The 15,436-nt window shown below is 38.5% G+C and overlaps 2 protein-coding genes across 3 annotated transcripts; one reads left to right on the plus strand and one right to left on the minus strand.

The window, feature by feature from the left end:
* Window positions 1-5,154: 5,154 nt before the first annotated feature.
* Window positions 5,155-12,240, plus strand: wdr45 (WD repeat domain 45). Its single transcript, XM_026355575.1, has 11 exons — window positions 5,155-5,280; window positions 5,451-5,566; window positions 6,371-6,445; window positions 6,525-6,629; window positions 7,051-7,156; window positions 7,243-7,337; window positions 7,520-7,599; window positions 7,693-7,901; window positions 8,276-8,377; window positions 8,466-8,611; window positions 9,283-12,240. The coding sequence occupies exons 2-11, from the start codon at window positions 5,518-5,520 to the stop codon at window positions 9,390-9,392; spliced, it is 1,077 nt and encodes a 358-aa protein (XP_026211360.1). The 5' UTR covers window positions 5,155-5,280; window positions 5,451-5,517; the 3' UTR covers window positions 9,393-12,240.
* Window positions 12,241-12,743: 503 nt separating this feature from the next.
* On the minus strand, window positions 12,744-15,056 carry LOC113159082 (EKC/KEOPS complex subunit Lage3). 2 transcript variants are annotated; one of them, XM_026355578.1, is made up of 3 exons: window positions 14,950-15,056; window positions 13,848-13,976; window positions 12,744-13,771 (listed from the first exon to the last, which is right to left on the minus strand). In XM_026355578.1, exons 1-3 carry the CDS (start codon window positions 14,997-14,999, stop codon window positions 13,657-13,659), a joined length of 294 nt encoding a protein of 97 aa, XP_026211363.1. In that variant the 5' UTR covers window positions 15,000-15,056; the 3' UTR covers window positions 12,744-13,656. The 2 variants fall into 2 exon arrangements, with proteins under 2 accessions (XP_026211363.1, XP_026211361.1); XM_026355576.1 differs by having other exon boundaries at window positions 14,935-15,039.
* Window positions 15,057-15,436: the final 380 nt, after the last annotated feature.

Raw genomic sequence — 15,436 nt, forward strand, 5'->3', positions numbered from 1 at the left:
TTGGAAGTCATGACTCTTCTTCTATGATTGGAGGTTGATGGAGGTTCATTATGGATAGACATGACATATAATCAAATCCACTGGGAAGTGATTGATACCATGTGTGTGCAGATTTTAGTAATTTTGGCAAACATAAAACAAAAATAAAATGGTGACCATCAAAAACATTGTTTTGTGTTTGGATGGACTCCATTTGTGCAGCTGCAATAAAATTAAATTCCAGTTATAGGAACACATTTGTCTGATAGTGTTCTGGCATCTAATAAACTATAAGATCCTGATGATCTCAAGGTGAAAAGCAGAAATGAAAGCAAATGGGTTCTGAACTCTGATCTCTGGACCTCTTGCAGTGTCTGTGCTCACCAGCCACCCAAACCTCCTCCATATGACTTGACTGCAATACAAATATGCAGCAAATTGCTTGTGAACATCCAGTAAATCAGGCAGCAATTATGTTTCCCATCACAATGTAATTTGGAAGCAAACAAGCAGTATATAAATGTAATTTCTAGGAGACATGGTTGGCAGGAGAGATACAGTATGTGGGGTCTTATAGTAATCACTAGACAATTTCCAGAACAATACTCAGGAGAAAAAGAGATGAAAAACCCGGACTGCAAAGGAAATGAGGCAGGATAAAGACACTGGATGGATGAGTGGATGAATAGATATAATGAAAAAAGTAAAGTTTGTCCTGAGTGAGTGTGGTATTAAAGAAAAGGCCACAGTCATTCAACTCTCAGAGGTTTGTCTGCTTCAGAACAGGACAAAGCTCCAAAGTGTCCCATCACCGTTTGATGATTACGAGCAGAATCGCAACACTTTCATCCTCAAACTGTTCAGTGAGCCCTCATAACCAGAACGGAAGCATCTGGAGTCATTATGTTAACATTATGCAACGAGAACCAAGTGAAAATGTGTCTGCACGGACTGTGGACAGTCCGTGCAGACACAAATATTTGGGCTGCATGCGCACGTCTGGAGAGCGCTCAATCCAACCCTCACAGTGTGGGGTGGTCTCTGTCTTCCACAAAGATAATACAAACCTCTTTCCTTTAAGTAACTGATCTTGATACTCACGCCAAACTGACAGTCAGCCATCGGTGAACATGGACAGATGTTGGGCTGGTTCCACACTGGTGGCAGGTGGATCACCTCAGATTCTTATCAGACATATTCTGGATTAGAAGTAGCACTAAACCGTCTGTGCTGAGCGAAAGAGTAAAGTTATTCAAGAACTTGAATTGAATAAAACTGTATTGAATTTCTCTGTTTGACAAAAGAATACATATAAAAAGGGAAACGAAGATGAGAGGATGGAAGCTGCTTCAAAGTTTTAATTGAGACAACTTGTCTCATAAGTATGTAGCATACTGATGAGGGTTTATCAACGAGGTGTCAAAGAGAAAAATTTAATGAATTCTTATGAATACATTATCTGAATATTACAATAAGTTAATTAAGTGAACATCTGAAATTTGGGATATGCAGAAATTGTTATTCAGTAGGTTAAATTAGCCTCGAGCACTGAGGAGACCTTTAACACTGTGGACTGACCTGCTGTCGAAGGTACAATTCAGATTTTCACAAGTGAGATTTCTGTTCTCTGAATGGAAAATCTGACTTGTACACATGCACCAACCTTTGAAATTAGTTATTTTTTTCACATTTATTTTCAAAGACCTTGTTTGTCTCGATTTAATTATGTTGTTTTGAATGTTTTGGCCAAACTATTAGCATCAGAATCACCTCAGTACGAATCCACACACCCAGTAAACGTATAGTGGAATTAACTTTTTCACAGTTTCTACTTAAACCTGACAAATTATAACTTTGTAAAAGTTCATTGAGCTTCATTTAAAATTTGAGGAAGCTGATGTTTTTGCAAAACACTATGTGTACAGTGCATGTGTGTGGTAAACTCCCATCTATGTAGCTCTCCCTTAAATCTCTACAGATTTTATATCATGAGGCTTTTACAAATGAAATATGATTGGATTCACATCTGCCTGCTGCCAAATGCACAAGCAATTGTCCTGGTTTGTCCCCCACTTCACATAGTCCGTGTTTGGCATGTAGAGCACACTGGTCTCTCTTTTTGAGTTTGTATTTGTCTTTTAGTTGCTTTTCAAGATTTGGTCTTTGCTTTTGGAAACCAAGTTAATCTTTCCCCAGAAAATAATGGATCCCTTCACATACGCTTTGATTGTGTCTACATTATCATTAATCGATGGAAAAGCTCTCTCTAATCTTTCAAAAAGGCCATAAATGAAGGATTATTAGTTCAAATGGATTCAGACGCCAGTCATATAAATAGCCAAACTGATTGTCTATGAATCTGCACCATCAGATATCAACGGAGTCCCTGTGGCACACTTCTAATCCGTTAAGGGCCACTTTAGTAAAACAAAAAGAAGTAAAACAAAAAAAATTATCTGGGAAAGAGTTTGATGACAGTGGAAAAAGAAAGTATCATCATTTTCTGTAGGCTGAAATACAACTGCTTATTCACTTTTATCATTTTAGAAGGTCTTAGCTCAGGGTTTGTGTACAGTTACAGTCTCCTGATAATATACCGATTAACAAAGAAGAGAAGACTTAGTGTAACACCTCCATATTTTTAAACGTACCTCTAAATGGTCAAGTGTGACATCTTATTGTCTCCTTCCATGACCTGCTGTAAAAAACAGCAGCTGGTGTGTGGTGGGTTGTTGGATTTTGCATCATCAATGTAATGTTCTTTGTAATCAGACACACCGTGCTGAAGCTCCTCTGTTGCTGCAGATCATTTTGTGTGGGGTCTGGCCAAATGGTAATTGCAGCTCCTTCAAACAGAAGCCCCTGCTTTGCACTGAGTGCCAAAATCTTCATCTTGTCTTCATAATGATAATGTGAGCTACAACTGATGATAACCAGGATCCCTGTGGTACAAAGTCATATTCTGGAAGTTCACTTAGTTACTTTAGTTGAGTCCATGAATTTGGCAGCTTATCAACACTGTAAACAGCTGCAGCTGCAACAGCAGTGACTGTGACACATTTTAAAATGTGTATGAGCATTTTTAAAAAGACTTTTCATTAAAGTTGTTCTTCTGTTGACCCATGTACGTGTGTATATGTAGAAAGGTTTGTGTATATGCACAGTTTATGCAAATGTTTTCTACGTTTTCTGTGGCTGTAAAGAACTTTATGACCCTGGTTTTACTTACTTCAAACCTGTCAGAGTCATATCTCAGTCTGTACATTCACTACACAGAGGAAATGTAAATAGCTCATTTGCCTTAGATTTATTGGTTTAAATCACAGGTAGGTAGGTAATTCTCTGGCTAACTAACTGACTCCATGTCAACATTTTTTTTGCATCCTCCAAAGTCTCCAAATTATGGGAACTGTAGTTGAAAGCTAAATTACAGCAGGTGAAGTCGGGTTTTACTGCATCACCACCGGACTCACTGTATAATCTTATGCAACGAGTCCGAGTCAAGCCAGTAAATGTTGTCACAGTTTAATATTCTGTCACGTTGAGGTGGATTCTGAGTGGCCTTTTACTCTTGTTCTTTTTTTGTTTAGCATCACTAACTTCACTTTTTCCTAAACCTCCTCTTGCACCCTTCACTTTTCCTATAAGTTATTCTCCACCAATAATGTAATTTCTAAATAAAACTAGATTTTCAAAAAAAAGGAAACAAGCACAAGTCTTTCGTTTTAATCAGTATAATATGGTTGGACATGCTGCCATCTTATTAGTCTTCTATCTTATTAACGCTTGCACAGTTTGGTTTGTTTGTTTGTTGGAGACTCATCACAGAAATGGATAGGTTTCATCATCAGCCAAAAAGGCAGTCTGTCCAAGCAATTAGTCCAGTCCCCGGAGGTTTGATCTTACTAATTGAGTTGGCAGCTAAACATTACGGATTATTTGTAATAAAACATGCAGTCAGTACAGCAGAGCTGGTAATCCAGTCCAAACTGTAGTCTAGGTCTTTCTTTGGAGGTATTTATTGTACAGAAACATCTGCAGTTATTTGCTTCAGAATGACAGAAGACTTTCTTTGTCTATTTATGGAGGATCGTACCAGAGCAGACAGGTAGGTCCTTTCAGTTCCATCTCGTGGCTTTTGTTGTTTTTTCTAAAGCCACTGTTCATAAGTTTAAACTTCTCACTTGTTTGCAGGTCCTCTTCTAATTAAGTATAGTTTTATATGTGGAGTACATAAGCAATGGCTTTTTTTGAGTTCCTCTGGGCAAATAATAAACTCAGAGAAAAGACTAAGGCCACATAACTGATATTTATATTAAGGATTTCAATTTGTGTGAGGCTTTCTAAGCTGGGGGCTTTTTTTTTGGGCCTTTTACAGAAATTAAAAGATGAAGGAATCTTTACTGCTCCAGGAGCAGCAGTCTGTAAACATTTACCACCTATATATCTATTTGGAAGGCAGTAATTGTATGTTAGTTATCTGCTGAATCACTACATATCTGATCTTCAGCTGGCGTTTGAATTTCTTGGCAAATATAAATAAGTCTGTGTCGAGCTGGAGATGTTAATGGAGATGTCGACTGTCAATGCCGTTCACAATATAATAGTAACTTGCACAGAGGACTGTTTCAGCCAACCTCCCTGCCCCCATCCACCCAGATGGTGTCACATGTCAATGTGGTATACATCAGTAGTGTTTTTATCCAGTTAAAATCATGTTACTACTTATGTCTACAGATCAACTGTATTTATCTGGTTATTATGTCATTTGCGTGTGTCGGAAATGTGTGCAGGCAGGTGTTGAATGCCGAACCGAGGTCCACACACAGGATCCCTGCATGTAGTCCAGTTACTTGTATCATCCACGATATACAGGATTGTGATAATTCCTCCTTATGATCATTTTTCATATCAAAATATTGGCAATATAAGGCAGCTCTCCAGAGGGTGGTTGACAGGGCACAACAAACTCCCCCCTGGACTGATTTACACAATGAACCCTGTATACACCACACTGTGAAGACAATATAATAATAATAATATAATAGTGTTTTTTATTAGCGATTCATTTAAATTCCTCTTATTGGTTTTTACCTGTAAAAATGTTAAAGTTATTTAATAATTTAAAGACTTTTAGTGAGCAGGAAGGCGGAAGACAACCGGAAACACGTGTCGATGACGTCGCTATAGGAAAAACAAAAACAAAGCCGTCTTGCCACATTTCTATTGTTGTTTTTTAGTATATTTATTCAGTTTACTCCTCTTAACACGTCCATTTCGTCTGGAATCCACGTCCTTATGGTGAGACTTGGCATATTTCAAAATGCCGAAGTAAAAACTTGAAGCCAGCCGCGTTTTTTCCACTTTTACTTGATGCTAATGTGTGCTAGCTTAGCCAGCTAACAGTGTTGCTCAACTGTAGCTGAAGTCACCTGAACCGACCTTCATGTGTGTTTTCACCTTTGTTGCAGGTTGTCTTGTGGTTTTAGTTGAAGCTGTAGTTTACCGGTAACAGCTCGGTAACGGTACATTAGGGCCATGGCTCAGCAGAGAGGAGTCAACAGCCTGCAGTTCAACCAGGACCAGAGTAAGCTAACAGCTAACATGTTTGTCTATCGAAGACTGTTTGTTTTGTCTTTGCAAAAAACGTTCATATTACACCTGCATGTTACAGCTGGTGAGTTGTATTAGCTACCACGATGGAAATAAGCTCATTTCCACAGTTCTTATTGTGTGTCCTGCTTCAGTTTTGAGGTAAATATACAGGTCAGCTGAAGGCACACCAACAATAAATAAATAAATACAAATAATAAAAAAAAATCTATCTATCTAAAAGTTAATGATGTGACAGACGTTTCAACAGCAACTTTATGTTTTTCAATTCAATTCAATTCAATTTTATTTGTAGAGCGCTTTTTACAATTGACATTGTCACAAAGCAGCTTTACACAACCAAAGAACAGTACATGAACAGTGTATGTGTATGAGTCATAATAATGTGATTGTGTTTTCACATGTCACACCTGACATCAGTATATAATCAGTGATTCACTCAGGTGCATCTGGGTTAATCACAACAGATCAAAACAAAGAAACACATAAAAACAACAAGCCATCAACATGTTATCGTCCAATAAACTTTAAAAATAAATGCACAATATATCACAAGCAGACAACTATGAAAATATGTGTGATGTATGTGAGACCTTTTACATTTAGTTATTAGGCAGATGCTTTTTTTCAAAGTAACTTACAAAGGCAGAGCGTAAGTGTAAAGGGTCTTACCCTCCGCATGGAGGACGGCCATGTCAGCACTACACTATCCAGCCACTTTGAATGTCATATGACATAATGTGTCATATGGTGCTTCCTCTTTTCCATCCATTACAAGGTTGTTTCTGCTGTGCTATGGAGACAGGGGTCAGGATCTACAATGTGGAGCCCCTGATGGAGAAAGGCCACCTTGGTGAGTTTACTGAAGTTCTGTCAGTCATATTTCTTTTGGATATATGTTAATACATTTTCTTTTTGTCTTGTTTTTTTAGACCATGAGCAGGTAGGTAGTGTGGCTCTGTGCTCCATGCTGCATCGATCCAACCTGTTGGCCATAGTTGGAGGTGGAGTCAATCCCAAATTCTCAGAAATATCTGGTGAGTTTAATGAAATCACTGATGATTACATGTATAGTAGAGTTTTTTAAACTGTATGAAGAAATCAGTAAAAGCTGACGGAGGTAGAAGGTAAGAATGAGACTTCTTAGGGGGATAATTGAGCCCAGAGTTATAGTACAGAAATCATAATGTGATTTTATAGAGGGCTGTGTTCCAGATAACTTCCCTGTTACTGCTACAGGCAGCTGTAGCTGATCAGATAAACTCAGCCATAACTCAGTGTTTTTAAAGCTAACCAAAATGAACTCTACAGGTGCTGGTAGGTGGATTTGGTTATTGAAGCCCGATAAGCTGTTTCCTCCTGTCACCAGTGACTATGATGATGATTTATTATATGGACATCAGGTGAAAGTGAAGAATGGGATTTTAAATATTGTACATTTTATTTGTTTGATATCAGTGCTGATCTGGGACGATGCCCGGGAGTCACGGGACCCCAAAGAGAAGCTGGTTCTGGAGTTTACCTTCACCAAACCTGTTCTTGCTGTTAAAATGAGACACGACAAGTGAGTTTGCTGTCCCCACTCACTCAACCTGTCATCACACGAAGTAACATGAAGTGTTACTATTGTTGTCTTGTTTGTGTTTTCAGGATCATCATTGTGTTGAAGAACAGGATCTATGTGTACAGTTTTCCAGACAACCCTGTTAAACTTTTTGAGTTTGACACCAGAGATAATCCCAAAGGTAAAAGTCACTTTAAGTAGGGTTACTACTCACAGTTTCTTGTTATTGATGTCTGTTATTTTCTTGATTAATTCTTTAGTGTCTGTTTTGTTTTGACATAGAAATAGTTGCAGGTCATTCTTCTTTCAGTCAAATCATTAGTCATTAATCATTACAGCTCTAAACTGAAGTGTTTCCTCCAGGTTTGTGTGATTTATGTCCCAGTCTGGAGAAGCAGCTGCTGGTCTTTCCAGGTCATAAATGTGGCAGCCTGCAGCTGGTTGTAAGTTAAACAAATGGAAACAAATAATACAAACATTAATAAAATCAGTCAACTCTTTTTCAAAATGAAGAAAACAAATGTTGCTTTCTACAGGACCTGTCCAACACAAAACCTGGTACATCGTCAGCGCCTTTTACCATCAACGCCCACCAGAGTGAGATCGCCTGCGTGGCACTGAACCAGCCCGGCAGTGTGGCAGCTTCAGCCTCACGCAAAGGAACGCTGATCCGCCTGTTTGACACGACGACCAGAGACAAACTGGTGGAGCTGCGCAGGGGAACCGACCCAGCAACCCTTTACTGGTATTCACTGAAGTGGGAGAAGAGGTTTTATTGTAAAACAGCTTGTTTATATATAGCTGTGGTTCATTTGGCTGGGTCAGTGATCTGTACCCTCCAACACTTGATGTGCCGTAGAAAATTATTTCTGTGCATCACAGTGACTTGAGGGATTGTGGAAGCTCACAGATCAGCTCAACACGAACATCCAGGCTTTTTAATAATTTTTATATATTTTTGTATTTTCTATTTCTATTTTGTCAGAAAATGTGCAAGTATTTCTATTTATTTAACCAAGAATCACGTTCAAACTCATTCGGAACTGAGACGGGAGTTTCCCAGATTTGCAGCCTTAGGTTAAATTCAGTTCAGGCTCTAACAGTCTTCATCCTCTTCAGCATCAACTTTAGCCACGACTCGTCGTTTCTCTGCGCCTCAAGTGACAAAGGCACTGTTCACATCTTTGCACTCAAAGACACCAAACTGAATCGCCGCTCTGCGTAAGACCACAGTCACTTTTCTCTTACTCAAACTGCAGTTAAGACGTTTTGTGGCGACTGTACTTTTTAATTTATTTTGTTTACACAGACTGGCACGCGTTGGGAAGGTGGGTCCTGTGATTGGTCAGTATGTGGACAGCCAATGGTCGTTGGCCAGCTTCACTGTTCCAGCTGAATGTGCCTGTATCTGCGCTTTTGGAAAGAACACGTCCAAGAATGTCAACTCCGTCATTGGTGAGAATACGAAACGAGAAACGGTTTTGGATATGTGCTTTCTTCACTCTTTAGTTGTATATGATGAAGATTAGAACAGAGGTGGGGATCAGGGTTATATGATATGATATGATATGATATGATATTATATATAATCTATATCTGAAACATGAGCATGACAATAATTCCTGTCAAAATCTGAAGAAGATGCATCTTAAATTGAAAAAGGTAATGCCATGTACTCAAACAAAACAAGAATCAAAACCTGGGAATAGAAATGACAGATGACAGTTTGTGGGTTGTTGGGTTATTGTTAATTAAATCTGATCAACCCACACAGTGCCGATGAATCAGATTTTGAGTGTCGAAATATAAATACAGATGTCCTGTCCTTTCAACTTAGAAATTGTTGTGAATATTTCATGTTACACAGGAAATGTACAATAAACTTTTATCAATAACCTGTACAAAGAGGTAATTCCGTTAGAACGACTTTATTTTATTTAACATCCTGTGTCCTTTAAAGTATCAGTAGAAGAGACTTTGATATCTGTTAAACAGCATCGTGACTCTCTACTTGTCTATTATCGTCTTCTCTCAGTGCTGCTGCAGTATTCGGTCAGTGTTCACGTTGTTGTGTCACATCAGTCAACTCAAAAACGTCTAATTCTACTTTCTATCCCCTCCTGCAGCGATTTGTGTGGACGGGACCTTTCATAAATACGTGTTCACCCCTGATGGAAACTGTAACCGTGAAGCCTTCGATGTGTATCTGGATATATGTGATGATGACGACTTCTGAGGCCTCACAAAGGGAGAGAGAGCAGTTCAGAAACATTAGTGGAAGATGTGAGTCAGTAACACTGACTGAGTTAATGATGACTGGAGACCGGGGGAAAATGGCCTGAGACATGTGGAGGGTCTTTGTTCTGGGTCCTGCTTTACAGTATGAAGTCCTTTGTGTTTGTGAAGAGACGTATCTACAGTCTATAGCAGTGTTATTATACATACAGTTTCCTATTAACCTGTAACCTTGTTGCATCATGAGGCCGACAAGAAGAAGAAACTGGCTAAAAACAGAAAAGTGTAAAATAAGAAAATAGAAAACTAAACAAAAGCAGGTCCTAAACTGCTATTTGTTGTATTTATGAGAAATTACTGGATGAAGTGGGATAAAAATTAAAAATCACTTTTATAGAAATTAGATATCAACCTCCAGCAGTATTGGAGTTAATGTGAGAACTGAGGAGTTGTTTGTTTCTCAGCTTCACACAACACAGTTTCTCTGCTGAATGAGTTTTAACTGGGTGTACATAAGAAACAGATAACTGAGGCTTAAATTAAATTAAAACATATTAAAACACATTTAGATTTGATTTCTGACATTCAACTCACATTCTTCACGTACAGTTTCATTTATTCACCAAGTGTCACTTGACCTTGACTTTAAGGAACCAAATTATCCAGTGTAAAATTTTTATGTGTTTTCAATAAGTTTTGGGCTCATTAATTATAAAAATCATTGAATTTTTGGAGTTTTCATGCATGTTATCAGTTCATCTCTGAGTCCACGTGACCTCACGCCTCGAAGGAATGTGTTCAGCATTCACTGGACCTCAAGGATGAACTGACTGGATTCTAGTGGATAAAAGTCTGGATGAGTCTGGACAGACATACATGTAAACTGAGACAAACAACCTCCACGTGGTAACTGTACTTTAAAATTTTTAAAACTCAGCTAAATATTTCCTCAAACTTCTGAAAGCCACTCAGTGTTGTACAAACTTTTTATTCTGCAGCCGTCCTGCTTTTTACGCTGCAGATGTTCCTCCAGATGCAGCACTTCATCCTGACACCCACTCCTTTGTTAAATGTTGTTGAAAGCTGCTGAAACCAGCGTGAACCTGTGCAACTGATCTCACTTTGACATTTAAAACACGTGCCCCCCGTCCCTGCCCTCACATTTGTTCCGATGCATCCAAGGTTTGCTTTTAGCCTCTGTTAGTGGTTTACATTACCACCACTTGTCATTTGTGGAAGTGGGATGATGTTTAAATGTCAGCTATGATGAGTCACTTGTTTGAAAACAAAACCAAAAAAAAAAAAGCACTTTTAATAAGTTGTGTGGACTCTGCTGTCAGGAGTAAAATAAATACGGGACACGTTTTACTCAAGTGTCTGTTGGTGTCAGACCAAAATTTACATATTACATCACTGATTTGAGTGTGTGTTGTTTTAGTTACTGGTTTATTATGGCGCACTAAATCTTTACAGTTGTTAGTTGACAATAAGTAAATAAGTATAATAATAATAACTAATCTGACAATGTTTTTAAAAGACAGAAATTCTGATTTATCTTTCTATTTCACTACAGTTATTTAACAGATTTAGTTATGATGCAGATGTAGATTCTTAATAAATATTATGGATGAAGCATAATGTGGTTAAATCAGCTTCAGGTTTCCACACATCTTTGTCCTTTACAGCACAAATATAAGATAAATTCAAACTTAACTTCTATAAAATCAGAGGTGGTGGTAAACTTAATACTCAAACCTTCCTAAAAAGTCAAATTGAGGTAAAACCTTACGGTTCTGTGGGAACAGAGTGGTTCTCAACTGAAAAGGTAAAATCTAGGTGTAAAGAAGGAAACTGGTGGGAACTACCATCAACTTGTTAATTCGTTTTTATGCATATGTTCAATCGTATCACTAAGTTTGACCCCAACGTCTTCCTGTAACTGTGGATGATAATCTAGCTGACTGAGGAGACATCACAGGATGTGCTGAACGGAGCGTTTCCAGGTCGAAGTTTGGATTAAAGTGAAGTTGTGTGAACTGATCTTCCACTGAATCTACACTGATCTGGTCCAGATTTGTTCCAAATGGTTTCATTCATTTACAGCAGAGAACCACTTCAAGAACCTGATTTCTATTTACTGTGTTACTATTTACTCACCCTTTATAACACGTGCTAAATTAGTTTCCACCAATTTGTTTTGTGCCAAGTAATCCAAACTTCCTAAATAAATAAGGTTATATAATCCAAAAGTCCTTGTTCTAGTAATTCTCGTGTTATTCAGCTGTTTTGTTTAATACATTTGGTCCCTTTGTCTTCTCGAACAGACACAGTGGATGTTCTCCGTCTTACTGAACGTTATATTGTATGAGGGGGCTGTCTGAAGACGCGCTCACATTACATAAGTAACAGACAATAAATTGCTCCTGTCTGACCTTACTGAGTCTAGCAGAGATAAAATACCATTTGTAACAGACAGTGTTTTTTCAGTAAAATAGAGCTCGTCAGTCCACTGCAGAAGCCTTTTCGCTGCCTGGTCTCAGTTATGGTGTCAAATATCCTGAGTCTTTGTCCTACAGAGGGCAACAGTAATGAACATTAATGCTCCTCCAGCCTGGCTTCGGTTCAAGCGAGTCATTTCGTAGTCATTAAGGACATCCTCTCTGATTTTCAGGCCCTTCAGCAGCTTCACCACATGAAGAACATCATGCTGAGCTTCTGTTATTAAGGACTATAGTTCTGAGCCACAATGCTCGTCTCCACCAAAATAAAGTATGCAAGTGTCTCAGCTGTGTTCTCTGCACCTCTGCAGAGGAAACAATGACGTTTAGGAGACAGAAAAAAAAAAAAAAAGTACATAAATCAGCTTTAATCCTGACAGGGCTGCACACATTTACTGGTTCCTCTCATGCTGGAGCTGATTGTGGTCATTCTTGTCTTTCTGGGATCATTTTGTGTCTTTTAACTGAGCCTCATGTCATACGAGTAAAACATTAAAATGAAATAAACATTGAATTCACCTTTAACAAACAAAGCTTTTTCTCGTGTGTGACACCTGCTGTACTTGACATCTGTGACTTGTTTTTTCTTTGTGCTTTGTGTGCATCTAAAAACATTAATTATTCAACATACTGTCACTGTTGGGTTTGTACACATGTACAAGTACTGCTCTAAGTATTTTCTTAATTACATAAGACAGGGGGATTGGATAAGAGAAGTACTATCAGCTATATTTGTCAGGTCTTTGCTTCAGCTCTCCAAAGTAATTGTTCTCTATGTAACTGCATTTTGCATTTGCTACTACCATGCATGCTTTTATTTTGAAAAAGAAATTAACTCCAAGAGAGACACCACATAACGTCAGTGCCAAATTTTATTATAACTCTGAAAGTCCTGTAGCTCACTGTGAAACTTCCATTTCCTTTTCACTGTCATGTCGTCTAATTATTGTTCAGTCATTTAGACAAAGGGGGATGTTTTTCTCACACTTTTTACGATAACGACTCAAAGGTTTAGATTTTAATTTAACTTGTAACCTCACAGCTGTGAAAGACAGCTGGGACTATTTAATTCTTTAAAAAATGATTTATTGGGTCTTTGACAAGAGGAAAAGAAACAATAAAAAACAAAGAGGAGGATGAATTAGTAATTGTGTAGCGCCCTCTGCTGGTCAATTAAACCTGTTACCTGTGTACGTTCAGACTTCCTGGAAGTAATGATTTATTAATCATTTTAATATAGAAAATAAATCACATTTAAAAAAAAAATGTTGGCGAGCATCTGGTGAAAATAATAAAATGAAGTCAAATTACAATTCTAAGGTTTATAAGTACAAAGTGCACGGTTCTAACACACTTTATCTAAAGAACTCAAGTGAGCACAATGTGAGAAGATGAATGCACCAAACTTCACTGAGAGCTAGAAATACAGCTTCAAATGAGAAGAGCGCTGTGAAGTATCAGTCTCTAAACCACTTCTCAGAAAGAGAAACAGGTCAAAAACAATGGGCTGGGTTCATCTGAACATGAGCTTCAGTAGATAAAACTCCAAAATATAATAAAGTTATTAACGATGAAGTTAATTTGGAGTCCCTCAGGTCCACTTCAACAAGAAAACAGTGGTTTTCTAGAATGAACTAGAAGCTGCTAGATGCTCAAACTTCCCTTTTCAATCCTCACAGTAACGGCCTGTTTTTCTTCTAGATGTCGCACCTGAAAACTCCAGAGAAGGACCAGAGGTTCAAACAGTCCACAGTCATTTATGATTCTTCACTGGGAAACAGGAGGACCGAACATCTCCATGGTCTCCAAAACGAGTGACAGATGATCCAGGAATGAGTTCACAGACACTCGGAGGATTCGTGCTTCATCTGCGCTCCACCTCCTGAAACACAGCAGTTAAACAGTAAGTTACACAGAACACAGCTGGAAAGGTTCGAAGCGTGCACGGTGTTTCTTACACGGACAACGTGCTGCCAGACACTGTTAACTCTTTGCTGATGCCTCCTTTTCTCGGTTCTCGGTCCGGAGACAGAGAGCGCAGAGCGATGGCAGCATCACGAGACGACGGGAAGGGAACGTCCAGAGAGCTGCAGGAGGTCAAGGAAACATTGTGGAGAGTGTCTGAAGAGCTGTGCACAAACTAATGATCATTATAATTCACTATAAGGTCAGTCATTCTCTCAATGAGTCTAATGTGAGGTCTTCAAATGACTTGTTTTGTCTCAGCAGCAGTTTACAATCTAAAGACATAATATTTAAAATCATTAAGAAAACTGTACAATGACAAAAATCTCCATTTTCTCTTGAAAATGATGGAATCTCTCAAAATAAATGGAGTAACTAATTGTTTAGCTAGTCACTGCAATAAAAATAACATAATATCTACAGTCCAATTTGCTTTTTAGCAGTTTTTAGTCTTTCCATCGAAGTGAAAATAGGTTAAAATGAACCGATTTCGAAAAATGCCCCTGATGTAGCCTCACAGCCTTAGCGGTCATTAGCTTTCAATAGTAATTCATTTACGGACTATGTTCGAACACCATCATACATTTTCATTGATCTGATGATATTTTAAGAACGTTAACCCGATCTTCTAAACATCCGGATAAAAATGTATATTGTCTGCTGCACGTTCTAACAGTTTTAACCCTGTTTCCTGACTCTGTAACGCTAGCCGACCAGCTAACGCCGCCATTTTTGTTTGGATTCAGAAACAGAGTCGCAGAGTGAGGAACTAAGTAAAAAATCTCTTATAACCTTCGCCAGACTAATTATTGCCATCCAGATGGCTAAAACAGCAATTGGGGGCTCTGAAGACACATTTTGTACAACAATAAGTGTTTTATAACGACTTTCTGGGTTTTGCAAACATTGCCGGTTTATACTTTTTACATAAACCGATAATTAACGTTATGTATGTGAAGTTCTGTCAATGTGCTAGTACACGAGGGGTACATGCTGCAGCTACACAGACGCTTTTCACAAGTAAATCACAAAACAGCAAGTTTTAACGCGAATATGTGACAAAATATGACTACATGATAAATTTCTAGAGGATACAACTCCAGTTTGCCTGTTTCATGGTTTGTTTCTCCATCCGTCTCCGCCATGTTGGTTTGTGTTGCGTCTTCTTCGTGTGTGGTGGAGCAGAGACAACGATGAAGGACTGCGGCCCCCAGCGGCGGACTGTGGTCATTACAGGCAGCAGCCACAGCGCAGACAGGACAGAAATATAGTTTTATTATTCATCAGATAAAACGGAGGGAATTTACTATTTCAACACTTGGTTAAGAGGAATTACTGTTATATTCCTGGTAAGAAGCTGATTTCGATTTCACACAATGTCTGAATGCTTCACAGTATCTAGAACAGAGGTACGTTGCATGATTGCAAAGCACAAAGAGACAATTTCTGTGGTTGTGATCAAAACAGCAAGAGTTCAAATCTTGAAAAGAGAATAAATAGAGAATAAATAGAATCCTCGGATGCCAAGAGGATTGTTGCTGAAGCCAGGCTGAAGTTTGCTCGGAGTATTTGAAACATGGGG

This window comes from Anabas testudineus, chromosome 12 (assembly GCF_900324465.2).
Source record: "Anabas testudineus chromosome 12, fAnaTes1.2, whole genome shotgun sequence".
In the NCBI taxonomy this organism is placed as follows: Eukaryota; Metazoa; Chordata; class Actinopteri; order Anabantiformes; family Anabantidae; genus Anabas; species Anabas testudineus.